Source organism: Zalophus californianus, chromosome 7 (assembly GCF_009762305.2).
Source record: "Zalophus californianus isolate mZalCal1 chromosome 7, mZalCal1.pri.v2, whole genome shotgun sequence".
Classification (NCBI taxonomy): domain Eukaryota; kingdom Metazoa; phylum Chordata; class Mammalia; order Carnivora; family Otariidae; genus Zalophus; species Zalophus californianus.
Window position 1 is genome coordinate 30702205 of NC_045601.1, and position 18110 is coordinate 30720314.

The window sequence follows — 18110 nt, forward strand, 5'->3', positions numbered from 1 at the left end:
TGGTAGATAAGAAGATGGTATAGTAGAAGGCTTAACAGTATGTGTCTGGGAGTCAGACTGCCAATGTTTGAAACAAGCTTCTCTGCTCCTTGTCACTGGAAAACTTACTTGATCCCTCTGAGCTTCAATTTCTCCATCTGGAAAGTAGAGGAAACAGTTTCTGTTGTGAGGATTAAAAGGGATAATACATGCAAAATCTGCTTTGGGGAGCATGGCACATGAAAAGAATTCAGTAACTCAAAGCTGCTTTCATTCATTAGATTCTTTGGCAGATAAGCAACATGAAATCTAGAAGAACTGTACAATTTTTTTTTCCTAAACTGCCATTAGATCGATAAATGAGAGCTAAGCAATATAAGTGTAGGTATTTTTCTTACACGTTAAGATAATTTTTAAATTAGAAATGAGAAGGGGAAAATGACCATAGATAACTAGAGAATCAAAATAATTTAAGGAGATTACTTTGTTCAGCTATAGAGAAAACATCAACGACTTTGTAGAAAATATGACACAGTAAAACTCAAACCAGAAGAGACAAAAATCTAAGAGTTCTTAAAAGAAATTGAAAAATTGTTAAGACTTTCCACTACACTCCCCACCACAAAAGCAATAGGACTAGATGGTTTTATCATGGAATTCTAGTCTCTAAGGAATACATAACTCCATTATTACTTGAATAGTTTTAGAGGATAGAGAGAAAAGAAAGTTTCAAAATTATTTTTGTGAAGCAAGTGTAATATTAATACCAAATTTTAAAAATGATAGTGTATTTGAACTTGTAACATATCCAACCAAAGTCCATTTTTATGCAAATCTTTGCAAAAATCTTAACCAAAATATGAGTAAAAAGAACTAAGTAGGATGTGAACAGACAAGGATGATACATATAGGTGTACTCATACACTTTTATATGTATGGATGCAATGATGTTTAATATTAGAAAATCCATCAATATATTCATTTGTTAATAAATCACAGGAAAAAACATATAGGCATATCTATGTGTGCTAAAGACATTTGAAAAAAATTTAATATACACTCACTTAGAAAATCTTATTATGAGGCACCTGGATGGCTCAGTCGGGTTGAGTGTCTGACTCTTGATTTCAGCTCAGGTCATGATCTTAAAGTCTTGGCATCGAGGTCCGGGTCAAACTCTGCCCTGGGTGTGGAGCCTGCCTGACATTCTCTCTCTCCCTCTCCCTTTGCCACTCCCTCACCTCCTCCCCTGCTCATGCTCTCTCTCTTTCTCTAAAAAAGAAAAATCTTATTATGACATAATTAAGTAGAAATCTCTATAATGTGACAAAAACATATGATGAGGCACTAGACATATTCTCACTGAAGTCAAGGGTAAAAACATTTCTATTATTTCTATTATTATCTATTATGGTTTTAGAAGTCTTAGCCAAGACAATTAAATGACAGGAAGAAATGAATTAGTAAAACTACATAGGAGAAGGATCATTTATAATTGTTTTCAGATGATAAAATTATATATCTGGGTAATTGAAGAGAACCAATTGAAAAGCTATAGAAAAAATAAAAGAACTAATAGAGATGGCAGTTTGTAAATTGATGTACAAAATTAGCAATTTTCTTTTTTTTTAATATTTGTGTATTTATTTGAGAGAGAGAGAGCTTGAGTGCAGAGCTTGAGCTTGAGGGAGGGACAGAGGGAGAGAATCACCAAGCAGACTCCCTGCCAAGCAGGGAGCCAAGATGCATGCGAATGCAGACACATGAGATCATGACCTGAGCCAAAACCAAGAGTCACACGCTCAACGGACTGAGCCAATAAGGCAACCCAACATTTTTCTTAATACAAGTTAACACCCTGCTAGAAAATAAAAACAGAAGGAATAGTTCCATTTACAACAACAACAACAAAAGATTAAATACTTAGGAAAAATTCAAAAAGCTATGTGTAATACCTAGTGATAGGAATTATTTATTGAACACTTACTATTGCCAGATACTGTTATAAGTATAAATTCTTAATTCTTAATTCTTATTTCTTAATTTCTTATTCTTAATTCTTATTTCAACTCTCTGAGGCAAGTGCTATTACTATTTTTGTTTTACTTGTGAGAAAATGGGGGCACAGAGTATTTCCTTACTTAAAATTTTGTAAGCTTGAGAGACTATACTCCTAATCAGTTGAATATAATTCCTCCTGGGCAGTATAAAACTCTCTGAAAAATATTTTAATAAATTGGAAAAAAATCCACTATAAAAACATACATTGTTCTTGGTGTGAAGATGCAAAATTTTGAAGATATAATTTTTCCTTATAAAAATAAATTTATTGTAACACCAATACAAGTTGATGATTTTTTGAAACTAGATAAGGTAGATCTTCTATTGCCAAAAAAGATTATTAATAAAGTAATAAAAGAGGAATGATGCCTTATATAAAAATACATTATGAATATGTTAATTTAAATAATTGTGCATTGACACCCAAGTAAGCAATACATTACTGGAATGATATAAAGTGCCCAGAAATCCAAATAGAAATGAAAATTTAGTTTCTGAAAAGAGTGGTATTTCAGATCAATAGAAAAATATATTTCTTCATAAAAATAAGCTGTATCCTTACTTCACTGCTTGAACCCAAATACATTCTAAATGGTCTAAAGACTTAAAAGTTAGAAGAAATTAAAACTATAAAACTACTAGAAGAAAAGTGAAGAACTTTTTAAAAATATATAATTTTAGAGTGAGTGTGTGTGTGTGTGTGTATGGGGAGAGGGCTTTCCAAACAAACACAAAACCTGAAAGTCATGAAAGGAAATAGTAATAAATGTGCTTACATGCACATTGTAAAATCCAAAGACAGATTTCAAATAGAAAAAATATTTGGAAATGCAGACCGAAGATCCATGTCCTTAATCTATTAAGAACTTTGCAAACCAAAATGTAAAAAGTCAACAACTCAAATAGCAACATGGATAGAAGATACAAAAGAAAAGACTTATTTTCCACCATATAAAACTTTTGAACAAACAGTCATCTACGACTATCCTGTGATAAACTACCTTCATATGTATATCTTATTAAAATCTTTTCTATGAATATGTTTTTCACAAAAATGGAATTAGATTTTATAATAACCTCTTTTGTTATCTTGTACATTTTAAATATCTTTGGATATCATTAAATGTTCTTCTATGACATTATTGAGTGGCAAACTCATTTTTTAAGTCGTATATATTTGTTTCCAGTTTTTTGTTATTGTGAATATTACTTAAAATCTTTGTGTACATCCCTAATTATTTCTAGTGAATAAATTCTCAGAAATAGAATTGCTAGGTTAAAGGGCGTATGAATTTTTAAATCTTTTAAATAATAATTTTGGACATTCTTAGATTGCTCTAATTTATACATTTTCAAGCAGTATTTGGAAGCAGCTGTCTCATTGGATTCTTGTTAAAGTTGGATATTTTAGTATATGTGCTGCCGAAGCGAGCACTTAAAGTTGGATATTACTATGTTAAGAAATCTTGACTAGTTAGACCGTTGGAAAAGGTATCGTATTATTATTTTAATATTATATAAATGATTACTATGGCTATTGAGTTTTTTGCATGATTTTAGGCATTCATTTAATTTGGAAATGTTGAGTTTTCTTTGACTAAAATAACTATCTGGATTAGAAAAAAATGATCTGATCATTTTAATTTCTATAATCACTAGAGTAGGTATTCTTGCCGTCAGTTTAGGAATAGTGTCACAAAAAGTATCTTAACTGATGAACTCTTAAGTAGCTGCAGTTAGTCAGGGAACATACATATGCAGATTCACCAAGCACTCAGGCAAGAAGAAAAACCTGGTGAATCATCACAGAATTCAGATGGTTCTTCAGTGTTCTTGATGATGGTAACGTTTTTACAACTGCTTCCTATACCTTTTCCCTTATGATTTCTTTACATAATAAACCTGATAATTTAGAACTCTCTCTTCACAGGGGTTGGTTTCATTTCCAACAGTCTAGGGGAGACACAAACAGCTCGGTGTTACATTGTCAATTAAACCAAGGTGGAAGAGGGGGGACGGGGGAGGAGTGATAAATGAGCAGTCATTTCAATGTTTTCTTTCCAGCAGAAATCAGAGCCAGATTACACTTTATCTCGCCCTGACTTTTAGCAAGATAGATAGCTACGCAAAATTTTCAGGTTCAAATAGTCTCCATCAAAAGGGCTAAAACCCTATCTTCTGGACACACTGAACTTTCATCTTTTTAACTGAAGGGATCCGATTTCTTTTACTGAATAAGAAAGAATTTATTCAAATTATCTTCCCAGTCTTAGGTCTTTAACCAACATAAAGACAAACAATGAAAGAAATTAACATCGCCGCTGGATGCAGAATTTTTAAGAGATTGTCCAAAAAGTGCTGTTCCAGATCCTGAAAGCAAAGTGATTAGTTTTACTTGTTATCAACAGTCCCAGTTCCTGTTCAGAGTTACCTATTTTAGGTGTCTAGCCTTACATCTTTGCATTACCTGATAATGTAGCGTTGGCCTTAAAAGTTGAGGCAACAATAAATTACATTAAAAGCATATACTGTTGAAAAATAATTCCTTTTGATTGAATTCAAGTTAGAAATTTACCTATTTATCTTTGTTGACCGTACAGATGTCTTTGTTTTTTAGAGGACTTTAATGCAGCACTTTACGTATTAATGACAAATAAATCCTAAGAAATGCATTAAGTTCAGAAATGTAGGAAGAATGAACTTGACGGTGGTTTGTTCTTTTATTGCTAGGTGTAGGCGCTGTAAAGGCAATAGTTGTGGGTAGAATTGGTGAGGCCAGGATCAAAGTTATCTTCAATTAAGAACCACAGTTACACGGTCCTATTCCATATTAAGTGGAATTAAATTTCAGGTTCAAATTTGTCAGTGCTCTAAAAACAAACAAGCAAAAGACAAAAAACGAAAAAACCCTAAAGACTTCGAAACGACTTCACTGATATTTGACCCGGATGCTGCCAGACCAAATGAGTTTTACCAAGATGGGCCCTGCAGCGTGGGCTCAGGACTGGGTCACCTGCAGGGCAGCCCCACCAGATCTCAGATTTGGTGACTTTCCCGGAACCTGGGGGGAAGGTGCGACTGGAGAGTGGGCGGAAATCTCCCGCGACTGGCCTGGAGGAGGCAGCCGGAACCCCCGGAGCCGGGAGAGGGCCCTTGGGCTGCCAGGGGCCCCGCAGCGCGTCTGCAGGTGAAGACGCGCCTCTCCGAGGCGGTGCGCGCCCCTTCGGGTCGGGAGCCGGTGGGAGGATCCTGCTTTCCGCCCCAGGACGGCCCGGGGTCAGAGGGACTGTCCTCCGTTGCACTGCCCAGTCAATTTGTCAAGGTCCCGCATCGGATAAATAGCTGTCTTCCTAGACCTTTATGGTGACTAATCCAAATAAATCGCAGTCACTTTTACTGTGCGCGTCAGGGGGCAGCCGGGCTTTAATGGCTGTGCCTCCCAGACCTCCTGGGAAGGCTCACCCCGGCCTCCGCGCACACCGCAGCGCCCCTGCCCGGCCCGGGAGCCTCAGCCTGCGACGCCGGCTACTGCGCGGAGTCGCCACCCAGCCCCAGCACGAGGGCGTGATCCGCTGGCTGGCGTTGTCCTCTGGGGTCCCTGGGGAAAAAGCTAGGGAAAAGCCTCTCGTCGTGTGTGTGTGTGTGTGTGTGTGTGTGTGTGTGTGTGTGTGTGTGTGTGGCCATGTCTGGAATTTTACCGCCTTGGTGTGAAGATTTCTCCTCTGGGATATTGTTTGCTCCCTACCTTTCCAACCTCCTTGCCCTGCTGTTTTAAGCCTTGGAAATTCAAAATACCTTCTGCGTCCCTCTTGAAGCCTTCGGGCCAATCAATCGGATCTTACCGATTTCCTCTGGGATCTTTAAAGCTTTGATCCCCAAACTTAGAGCTTCATCTTCCCCACTTCCATCCTTCCCCTCTGGGATCCCGCTGGATGCCTGCTCAAAATACCTGCTGGCGCCAGAGGAAATTCACTTGTAACAGATACCCCGCGGGTGTAAAACCAACACTCTGCTTCCAGGGTCATTTTCCTCCCCAGCTTCTGCCCCATCAACTTGTCGCTTAGCGAGCGCTAACACCGGGAATTATTGTGAATCCTGAGTGCCTAGCTGGACGATTTGGAACCACTTTAATAGCCCCGATGATTGCTATTGTACACGTTGCTTCCCCACCTCTGCCCTCCTCCGCGGGGTGCACAGGCCTCTGTGAGACAATTAACCAGAGGCCAAGATTGGTCCACAGGTAGCTTTTGTCTAAGGATCTAGCAGGTCTTCAAGCAAACCGTAAAATATATAAAGTAAAGCCCAATTGTTCCATTTGCTTCCAAAACCACTATTGAAGTAAAAAAAAAAAAAAAAATCTGAGGAAAGCAGCAAAGTTTTGTTTTGGTGAATTAAATGAACTAGAAAGGTTGAGCAGGTAATTTAATTTTGCAATGGACTTATTTGCAGACATCATTTACATTTCATATGTAAGATGTGTCCCTCATAAAGAATCCATATGATATGAATGTAGAGGTCCAGGATGTTGAGAGATATGATTAATGTAAGGGGAGATGAACTTTCTTTTCCTAAGCATTTGTAAGAAGGTTTAATGGGTTTTATTTGTACAAATAAAACATTATTATAACATTTCACAAAAGCAAAACCAATTAGTCCTACTAATAAAATATTTTTGATCGTTAAAAAATTTTCCTTTTTTTAAAAAATTTTATTTAAATTCAAGAAGATGTAGTCTTAGTTTCAGGGATAGACTTTAGTGATTTATTGGTTGCATATAACACCCAGTGCTTATTCCATCAAGTGCTCTCCTTGAGGCCCATCACCCAGTTACCCCCCTCCCCTCCCCCCTCCCCTGTAGCAACCCTCAGTTTGTTTCCTATGTTTAAGAGTCTCTTATGGTTTGCCTTAAAGAATTTTCTTATGCAATTTTATCTATCCCAACCTTTTCAAATTTTACTCTTTACAAATTATTTGGCATGCATATGATTATTATGCAAAGCCCCTAGCATTATAAAATGCTGAAAAGAAAGTATATGTTGTATTTATATTTCTAAACATTTATGTTTGTTAGAGAGATAGTGGATACTTTTGAAAATTGTCTTTCAAAAGGGAAGGCATAGCTCTGGAGTTGCTCTCTGCTTGGCCCTGTCTTTGTGCTGCTGATCAGAGCTCTAAATGCTCACAGAACTCAGTCTGGTTGATAGCCAGAGAGGGAAGTCTATTTTACTCCAACTTCTCTGTCACCTAGGACATCTTGGGATGAGCTCAGCTGGCTCGAGGTGCAATTTTCAGCCAAGTTCCATGATGCTCCACGTTTTTCTACTGTGGTATCACTCTTATGGTCATGGACTTCTGGAACTCTGCTGAGCAGAGAGTTTCCCCATTTTTGTAAATCACTTCTGGAGACCTTGCCTGATTTGTCAGTCAGAGATGGAGTTTAAACAGTGGTTGAAGATAACGTATAGATATATGCTAGGAGTTAGTAACATCTTTTTGTGGGAAAAATTTGCCATATTTCAGATTTGGAGCTCTTAGTGGAGCCAAGGGTGACATATAATTTTTGTTACTTGAGATATTTCTTGTTTATAAAGTTTTCCATTTTGTTTATTCTGCCAAAGAGAAATGGCAGAAAATAACTATATATGAACATTGTAACTTAAAAGACCGCATCTTCTGGGTTCCAGGAAAGCTAGCATGATCTTAAGAATACCAAGGAGAACGTATGAAATACTCTGCAAATTAGAGGTAAATGTCAATGTTATTGCTGTTCCTTGAACCTTTCAGAGAGCAAAGGGGGGGGACTGGGGCCGGAGGGAGTTTCTTAGGATTCCCAAATTAAATTTCTGAGTTGTCCATTATGGAATTTATTTCACAGTTAAAGTGTGCAAGCTCCGTTAACCAATAGAATTTTCTATTCTCATGCCAGAGTATTTTGGTGGGTGACAGAGCATAACAGTGTTGTTTTGTTATTATTAACCTGAAAAAAAGTCATTTTTTGGCAACACCCAAGGTAAATGATTAGCTTCAGCTTAATGCTGACGAGCATGAAAACAAAGCTTTATTTGGGTAAATCAAATTATTATAGTATTAGGACAGAAAAATGGCAACAAAGGAATGGAGAACAAGAGATAAAGATAAAAACAGTGATGCCAATTGTGATGATTGTATCACTTTTGGTTTTCTACCTCTGACATAACTTTTTAAAAATGTTGCCCTTTGTAACTTGCTCAGACTCTTTTTTTTTTTTTCCAGTCGAGGTCTTTTATTTTCTTTACGTTTATCATGCCATGAATTCATAGGGAATGGGTTCCAGCAGTTCAGGCTCCTTTCCATTAGTTCTCACAAAGTGTGCTTCTCTGGGTGGGGCAGGCTGGCGCTTCAGTTGAACCCAAGTACCTTTCTCTTTGGCTTCCTTCTTTTTCTGATCATTTTCCTTCACACGCTTCAGGAAGCTGTCTCGGCTCTTTGAGTGTTTAATATGCTCAATGCGTACATTAATTCTCTTGGCAAGAATCTTGCCCTTAACTTGTTTGTTTACAACAATGCCAACAGCATGCTGAGTAACATTGTAGACTCTTCCAGTTTTGCCATGGTAACATTTGCGGGGCATTCCTTTGTGAACAGGGCCCATTCCCTTGGTGTCCACAATATCACCTTTCTTATAGATTCGCATGTATGTGGCCAAAGGAACAACTCCATGTTTTCTAAAAGGTCTAGAGAACATAGAGCAGGTACCTCTCCTTTTTCCCTTTGTATTGGTCATTTTGGCAAATTACTGGAAGATGGCGGTTCCGGCCGAAAGGCTTGCTCAGACTCTTCTTAAAGAAGAGATTTAAAAAAACCTTTAAAAGTTTGAAATATAGGAATTACATTATCAAAAAAAGTAGCACTGACAGCAACTTTCTAGTGAATTTAATTTGGGTAGAAAAGTAAATAATTGTGCTCCTAAATAAATCTAAGTCCATATAATTATTCAAACCTCCCTCTGCTTTTTGAAAAACAGCTTTATTGAGATATAATTCACATACCACACAGTTCACTCATTAAGAATATACAATTCAAGGTATTTTAGTATATTCACAAGATTGTGCCAAAATTGCTACAATCTAACCTAAAATATTTTCATCCCCTCCCCCTACCACAGAGATTGCCCCCCCAAAGCTCCCAAGAGCAGCCACTCCCATTCTCTCCTTCCCCCACCAACATACTTTGTCTTTATAGATTTGCCTATTTTGGACATTTCGCATATAAATAGATTCATATACTCTGTGGTCTTTTGTGACTGGCTGCTTTTACTTAGCATGATGTCTTTGAATTTTGTCCATGTTGTACCATGGATCAGGAGTTCATTCCTTTTTGTGGCTGAGTAATATGTTATTGTATGGATGCACAGCATTTTATTTATCCATTCATAGTTGATGCTCATTTGGGTTGTTTCCCTTTTTTTTGGACTATTATAAATGCTGCTGTGGGTACTTGGGTACAAGTATTATATGCTCAACTCTTGTTTTGCTTGTGTAGATAATGCCAAGCCCTGCTTGACATGTTTGTCCTTGTGTTAGCATGAAAACTTGCTTTTCACCCTGAAGAAAATAAAATTCTAACTTAAATTTTTCTGTCCATTGTGAACTGTTTTTCCTGATATAAGCATATGATTCATCTCTAAGAAGCACTGTAGGAGTAAAGAGTTTTGTCTATTCATTGGAACCAATTAGAAGAAAAGGACCTGGAAAACAGGAGAAAATGGTTGTTTGCAGATAGGCAAATTAATAAAGTTAGCCAATATAATCTGTATTCAAGTGCGGTACTAGGAACTAGCTATATGTGCTTATGGACTTTCCATCTGGTGTAATTTGGACGGTAGTTTTTCTTCTTTTGTTGATTCTGCTAACGCTAAATTCTTGGATGCTTGCTTGCTATTGTAATTCCTACGTTCCCCAGAATATTCATTTTACACATTACAAAGTACTCTCTTCCATTTGGTAAGTAGTACTTCTTCAGCCTTTTTTGATTTGGTTCCCTCAGTAGGCATTTGATTTCTATAACTGCAAACTCACTTGAGTTTTATAAGGCATAGGTAGGGAGGGCACTTTTGGTGTTCTGCCATGCAGGTGTGATGAACCTGGCTCCAACTGTATTTTAAAACATTTATTGCTTCCAAAGTAGAACTCTAAGGAGAACAGATGGTATGATATAGAGAAAATGAACAGCTGTTAGCACTTGTAAATGTTCTCTGCAAAAAAGGGTCATACATTCACTCAACAGATATTTATTGATTGCCTGTCAACACAGTGCTGGTATTTTGATGTTGATGAGTTTCTTCTATCTGTTTTTTTATGTAGCTAAGAATTTACATTCTCTCCATTAAAATAGATAAAATGCTGCTCAAGATGGGCCACTTCTGAATTGTAGCATAATTTGAGAGAGATTGAACTTGTATAATGTATTTAAATACAATTTCCAAATGTAAGTATGAAAATCTTTTTGCTTTAGGATACTATTTATTGTGTAGATTTGCTATATAGTCTCACCTAGCACTTCCTAAAATACCTGAGACTTTGGAACCCACAAATTACATGGAACATAATCTGTAGTACACAACACTTTACTATCTTTGTGATGCAGTCGATTCTGTTGAGACACTGTATAACTAACCTAGTTTCAACTGATTTAGGTTTACATTGTACAGAGTGAATTACAGCGCCAGCGGTTGTTACTACATAGTTAATGATAGGGAATAACTGTAGAAAATTCAGAAAAAGAAAGTCCACTTTGGCAGCATCAGCACCACCTTTGTAAAAATCTCAATGTATACGTTTCAAAGGAAATAAAGTAGAGCTCATTTAATTTGCAAGAGGGAATTTTAAATAGATAGATTCGGAATCAGCTATGGCAGGAGGGTTAAAATCATAATCCCCGTAAAAATGCCATTGACTCTTTTATCACCTCAGCAGCCCCGATGCAGGATTACACTTTATTGGAAAGAAAACACAGATTTTCCTGAGCTATGTGAGGTTTAGAGTTAATGCAATGAGATTCAACAGGACCTCAGGGCTTTCCAATTCCCTTTCTCTTCTGTGTCATTTTGATTAAATGCATCTATGTTTTAAACCCACACACAAGCTCTATCCTTTACCTTGAAGACCCTTTTAAAAAAATTCTGTAGGCAAGAAGTGGCTTTGGAATTGGGTGAAGTTAGTGATCTGAGAATGGGGTTTTAGACATGGCAGCATGAACTCCAGTGGTATGGAGTCCAGATGAAGACACTCCACTCAGTTGACATCCCATTGGCCAAAGCTTTTGACTCCCTTTTCCTGCTTTGGCACTTCCAAAGAGATCCTGCCAAGCGAACATCCCCCTGAACTCTGGAAATGCTTCCTTCCATGTGTGCTCTTGCACAGGATGAGAAATATTTGGGTGCTAAATACTATAGGAAGGTACTTCAGTGCAATGGAGAATGTTTAAACTATTTGATGGGCTTATGTGTCCTAGGCATAGGATTCTTCACTGCAGAATGATTCTCTGAAACTTTTCTTTGCAACAAAAGAAATGAGACCTGACTTCCTTTCGTGGGACTACACAAGCCTAGACCTTCTTATAGCTAAACATGTGTATCTTCTTAATTATACAGAGATTTATAACTCCATGTTGCTTCCCTATTGCAGGACAAGTGGCTTCCTGACAAGCTGTCCTCAGAATATGATACAGTAATTAATTTTATAGATATATTGACATCGGTAGCACACAATCAGCTCCTAAAACCATTGTATGGACTATGCACTGGCTTCCAATTAAAGGATACAGGGGCGCCTGGGTAGCTCAGGCGGTTAAGCGTCTGCCTTCAGCTCAGGTCATGAGCTCCATGTCCTGGGACTGAGCCCCATGGGGGCGGGTGGGCTCCCTGCTCAGTGGGAAGTCTGCTTCTCCCTCTCCCTCTGTGCTCTCTCTAGCTCTTACACTCTCTCAAGTTAATAAATTAAAAAAAAAGATACAAAAACAAGTGAATTAATAAGAGAGTAAGTGATGCAATAAATATACCATAAAATCAGACACTTGTTGTCTATATAAGAGTGAAGGAGAAATTTAGCACAGTGTTTGGCAATCTAGTTATGTGATTTGCATTTCATTCTAAGGATACTTATCACCTTGTCTTATCTACTTGCACAGCAAGAACGCTAGTTACTATTATAATTTGGACAGTTAAACATCTTGGGCTACTTTACTTTATAGGCTATCAAGCTCATGTTCTGGGAACAGGGAATGAATGGAAAATAAACATGTATCTTATTGGGAATTTCAAAGTGTTTTTATAAGTCATTTGGAGATTCTCTATTGATGGATGGGTGTTGGATCTTGAAGAAAATACAGAGAAAACTCAAAGCAACTGGGGTAAATACTGATCTTTGCATTGTAGGAACCTGAGCTCTGAGTGTTTAAGAACAATAAAAAGTATCCTTTCTGTAACTTTATGAGTTGAAGTATCACAGGTAGAGTGTCATTGCTTAACTAAGACCCTACTGTCCAGTAAGTGTCAACAATTGCTTGAATAATTACTGTGTGCTCAGATACCTGACTCTGTGCTTGGTGTGTGTGTGTGTGTGTGTGTGTGTGTGTGTGTGTGTGTGTGTGAGAGAGAGAGAGAGAGAGAGAGAGAGAGAGGGCGAGAAAGAGAGAGAAGGGGATATAAAAGAATTTAAACCTGCTACTCTCTAGTAACTAACAATACTTGACACATAAGTGCTCAAAAGAAAGATTCTTGTTTAGGATTGTTAGTATGAAATAAAAAAGAAAATTATTAAAGGGTTAATTTTGTAATGAGAGACAGAATAGGTCCAGTTTTCACTATAAGTATAGCATTCTTCTAGCAGCAATTTATTATAAAATATTAAGAAAATACCAATTAAATTTTTTTTCCTCTGAGGGGAGGGAGATCTCATACCTTTTGTTTTTATTAATGTCTCTATATGTTCCGGAGCTGGGCCAGAATTAATGGTATGTAATGTCACAAGTCCTTGGAACTTTAAAAACCATGATTCGAATTTACTTCTTTTTTAAATAGATGCATTGCATTCATTTTGGAAAAAATTTTAAATGCAGAAAGCACAAAGCAAAGAATAGTTACAGCCATGATTCAATTCTGAATAAATTTCATAATAAGGTTATCTTTGTTAAAGGTGATTGTTCAGTATCAGGCTGAGCATTTATCACTTCCTACATATTACACATATGATGGGAAGATTCACATCTCATCAGCAGAATAGGCATGCAAACGAATGCCTTTTACAGCTTCTTTTACTTTGCATGGATAGGGTTGGCATTATAACAAATAGAACAAACATTTGCTTCTTTTATTCTACAAGTTTGAAGCCCAGGGGAATATATCCAGTCAGTGGTAAGAGCTACTCATTTTATTTTAGAGGAAATGAACTTTTAAAGAACTATCTGTGTTCCTCTTGGTTGTAAAAATTTTGAAATATGTACTAAAACAAGAAACAATAAATTATTGTTGCTTATAGTTCTTTCTTATTAGTGAAAGAACACTGAAAAGCTGAGGAATTATTTATTTGGTCTAATTGAATCTTTCTTGTGAAATAAAAAATGCTGCCCTCAAAAATTATGTTTCTTTTTTACCCGAGTAATCCAAACCTTCCAGGGTAAACCTGACCTATATCATCACCTAAAGCTTAAGGGAAGAAACATGCACCATGACTTTTAGTTTAAAATAAATATTCACCATTTTGCATACTTTTATAAATTATTCAATTCAGAATTTCAAAAATCTAGCTATGTACCACTGAATATTAACCGAGCATTTCGGATTAGCCTGATGCTTGTAGTTACTATTTGCAAAAACTTCTAATAATTATCAAGATGGCCTTTATTTGTTTTTTCTTGCCACTGACCCAAAGGATATACTAAAAGAAAACAGATCAGCCTCTTTCCTGATAAGAAAAGTAACCAAGAAGGCCATCTGCAAAACCAGGTTGTGAGGAATTCTTTTTTTAACATGCATCAAAATATGTTCATATACATTGTCTTGGGTTGATGAGATAGGTTATTTCTTAAGGAAAATCAAAGATGTTTATATAAAAACAGTGAACATGGGCATTAGTTTCTTTATCTTTTGAAAAGAAAGAAAGGAACTAGTGAAAATGGCAATTCCAGAAATGTCTGCTTCTGAGAATGAGATCCGTTCCAATTTTTCTAGCGCATAACGAAACACTTAAAAAAAATGTAAGCATTTAACTTAACATACCATGCTTGAGAAAATTCATGAGAGCAACCTGGATTTAGAGGGTTTAGACCAAGTCTTTGAAGTATCTTAAATCTCCTTGAGACCTAAAAGACTGTTTATAACCAACAGTTGCTCTGTAAAAACAATGTTGACGAGATGTTTTTAAATTTTCTTGTTAAATTTTTATAAGAATATGTGGGTTGGGAAAAGGGAGCATCTGTATTACAAGATGATTTCATAAATTTGATTTATTGAATCTCAAAAATGGGGAACAGGATGCTTAGCAGGAAAGAGATTTATCAGTGGCTTGTATTCAGGAAGCAAATGAAAATATGAATAGCTGTATCAGCTTTAGGTGGACCTAATAATCTCTGAATATTAGTATAAGACAAGTAACACAGAATCTTTCGTGGGTTTTTTTCTGTGGGTCTTTTTTGTTATAGTAATGGAACTCAATATTGGTGCGCGTGACCGAGACTCTACTGAAAATACGCTATCCACTGATACATGTTTTGCCACAACGTTTTGTTTTTAAAACAAAATGTAAATTTTATTTAAAACAGAATCTAAGAAGAAAACTAGTTTGGGAATGAAGTCTGTATTAGTATTTGGAGCTGCTGACAGAGAGAGAAGTTTTTTCTAAGAAAAACATTTCACTGTTTTGCTGTACCGTATATACGCATTTTTCGCAATTGCTTTGTAACTCACTTGTTCCTGGCTGTGTGTTTTTGTAACACAGTCTCTTCTTGGTCAAGAGAAGACCACAGAATCATACAACCAATGAGTGGCTTGAGGAAAGCTATTATTTTGGGGGAAGGGTTGCTTTGCCCTTTGTTTTGTTTTATTTTGATCCTCAACACTATACTCTTGAGAAATTTGGCGTATTTGTGCTTATGTTGGAGAACATGAATTGCAATGACTCTTATCATAAGCATTGAATTTATACTTTTTTAAAAAGAATCAGTCTTAAATAAATATATGAACTAAAAAGGCAGGCCACAAAAACGTGCATTTGGTATGATGTCATTTTTCTAAAGAAGTTGCTGCTAGGGCAGTCTTCCCATCCATCCTACAGATGAGATTACTCGTCCAACTTCTCAGGGCAGCAAAGACCTTTTTCCAGGATCACAGGCACATGAAATATTCACTGCTGTGTCTGGTCTGCAGGCCTCCACGATAGTTAAGAGACTTAGAATTAGTGGCTGCAATTAGCAAGCAGGAGTCGTCACATAAAAATTCAGATATCTAGGTTGTCTTGAAAATAACCTTGAAAAGCCAGTGTTCTTTTCATAAAGTGACAGGTGAACTGGAATAGTGACTGCTCATTTTATGAGGGCCACACACTGTTACTCTCCACTCACCTCCTATGAACCACCGGTCCCTGCCGACCTTGGAGCGTGCGCCTTCTGTGTCCCAGTCAAAAACAGTGAAACCTTGAGGGAGGGATTCCTCATTGATAATGATTACAATCACCAAACATCATCTCTCAGAATGCCTCAGTTTTCTTCCTTGTACTTGTAAATCATTTGGGAATCACCACTGAAGAATGGAAAAAGCAAATGGGCCTAAACCGCAGCTTGAAACACTTAGAGTCAGACCGAGTTAGGAAACACAGCTTGAGAATGTGGGTTTGTTAGGTCTAGGCCACACTGATGGTCAGGGAAGACAAAGCAGTAGAAGTAATCACACTGTCGTTGGACTTTCCCGAGATCAGTTTTAGATGGCAGGAGAAGGTGACACGGCCTTCTAAATGTCTTTTTCCCTGGACTCATAAATACACCACTTTTGTTCATTTATACAGTTATTCATAAATTAACTGTACTTCTGATGGAATCCTGAAACAAAGCACCTCAGGTGAAAAATGCATTGTTGAATCTTGACCTTTGGGTTCAAACAGGATGTTTTGGTGTGATGTCATTTCCAGACTATCCCCTTCTGAAAGCCAATGATCAAGATTGTTAGAGGTGTCTGCTCATGTACATCTCACTAAACTTTTCCAAGATGGGCATGGATTCAATATGAATGTTAGCATCATAATTAAGAGTGTCAGAATGTTTTATTCAGACACAGAGGAGAGCCATATTGTTTAAATGGGATATCAAATAAGGTACATGTTTTTTCCATGCCCTATAATGTTGACACTTATACCTTGAAGACCTTAAATTTGGATTTGTTTTGAAGTTTTATTATTTATTGTCACACAGGTTAAAACTTTTATAGGTGCTGCAGTTAGATTCCAAAATGTTTTTGCTCACTTAATATTTTCCCAGAACAACTCTCATATCTTGGCCCTGAATGACCAAATACCTTGCTTACTGAAGATTCATCTTTGTAGCCGCATTATTTGACCCAAACTAGATGATAACCAGTTTTATTTGCAGGAAAACATTAATCTAAACAGAAGTATTCAGAACATGTGTGTAGAATCATTGCTCCTAATACACATCTATTCCATTATTTTTACTTCTCAGCATCTCACCAAGCTGCCTTTAGCACAATTTCTTGTTAATATAAATAGGCGTGTCCTCTTCAGTCCTGCATGACTGTTTACATAGGCTGTTGATCAATTGTATTTGGATTTTTCAAATTGTCATGGCTATTAGACTGGAAGGCAATACTTAAAGCACATTCCATGAAATAATTTTTTCCTGGTTTTATTCTTAATTTAATAATTGGGAAATAACTGATTCCTAAATAGTTTTTGGCTCAAAAACATACAGTTGTTTTTTTTAACACAATGCTTAGCCGTGGCTTTTGGCCAACGTTTATGCCTTGCATGTCATTTGTGAATGCTTTCAAATAAAAAATGTGCAGACTTGCGTTTATTTTTTGGCCTCATAGACAGCATAAAAGCTGTTTCCATGCTTATTCTAAGCCAGTTCTGTAAAGAGATGTAATGCTACTTAAATTTTAAACAAATCAAGAGTCCCAAACAGGGCTGTGTTATGTTATCACATCTGGTCATTCTTTGCATTAAAAGGATTATTCTCAATGTTTTGCAATGTTCGCTGCTTGGACATCCAAAACGTTAATAACAGACCAAGACCCTAACAGATCACTAGAGAGAAGAGAATATGGGGAGTAACGAATACCATTGAAATACACTTTCATCTCTAAAACTGGTTTTTAAAGTTTCGGGTTCATGGATTCCTCCAAGAATTAGAGGAAAGCAGTAGAGAGAGATGCCCATATATTTACAAAATCTGAATGTACACTGAGGCTCATCATGCTCCTAGGTTTATAGATCACAGGTTAGAAACCCCTATATCAAATGTATATGTTATGTTTTATATCTGATATAGAATACATACGTATGCACTATATGTTATTGAATATACGTTATTTTTTTAAAACTTCCTTTAAAATCTCCCCAGTTAGCTAAAAGCATGGAAATCTTGGTTATTTCTATCTATGGGGAAGTTTAATTCTATAGGATGCAGGTAGATGTGCTAACATTTAGGAAGCAATATTTTAATGAAATAAAAGCATGTTAAAAACAAGTTATTGACATAAAGATAGTTTATTTAACTGCAGTTGGTGAGACCAATCTTACCTCATCCCTTTAACAGTTTTTGATTTCAAATGTTCACAACATGCCAATTTTCTAGGTAAGTTTGTAAGAAGAAAAATGGATGTTAGATCTCTTATGTCTTCAGTAACATCCAGTTCAAAATGTTTCCTTGTGATTCCTGCCTTGGAAAGGGAAGAAATTTAGAAGCTTATTGTATAATTCCAAAATTATTTCGAATGTGTGATTTAGAGTGTGTTCTTAGTTTCTATGTATTTGGGATTTTTGTGTATCTTTTGTTGATAATTTCTACTTTAATTCCATTTT

At 36.6% G+C, this 18110-nt stretch overlaps 1 protein-coding gene across 1 annotated transcript; it reads right to left on the bottom strand.

Moving 5' to 3' along the window:
- Positions 1-8320: 8320 nt before the first annotated feature.
- Positions 8321-8806, bottom strand: LOC113927708 (60S ribosomal protein L21-like). The gene has a single exon (XM_035728657.1). The coding sequence runs from the start codon at positions 8801-8803 to the stop codon at positions 8321-8323; it is 483 nt and encodes a 160-aa protein (XP_035584550.1). The 5' UTR covers positions 8804-8806.
- Positions 8807-18110: the final 9304 nt, after the last annotated feature.

What these genes read in the sequence shown, in the direction of transcription:
- LOC113927708 (XM_035728657.1), bottom strand. Translation starts at nt 8,803, where the DNA reads ATGACCAATACAAAGGGAAAAAGGAGAGGTACCTGCTCTATGTTCTCT.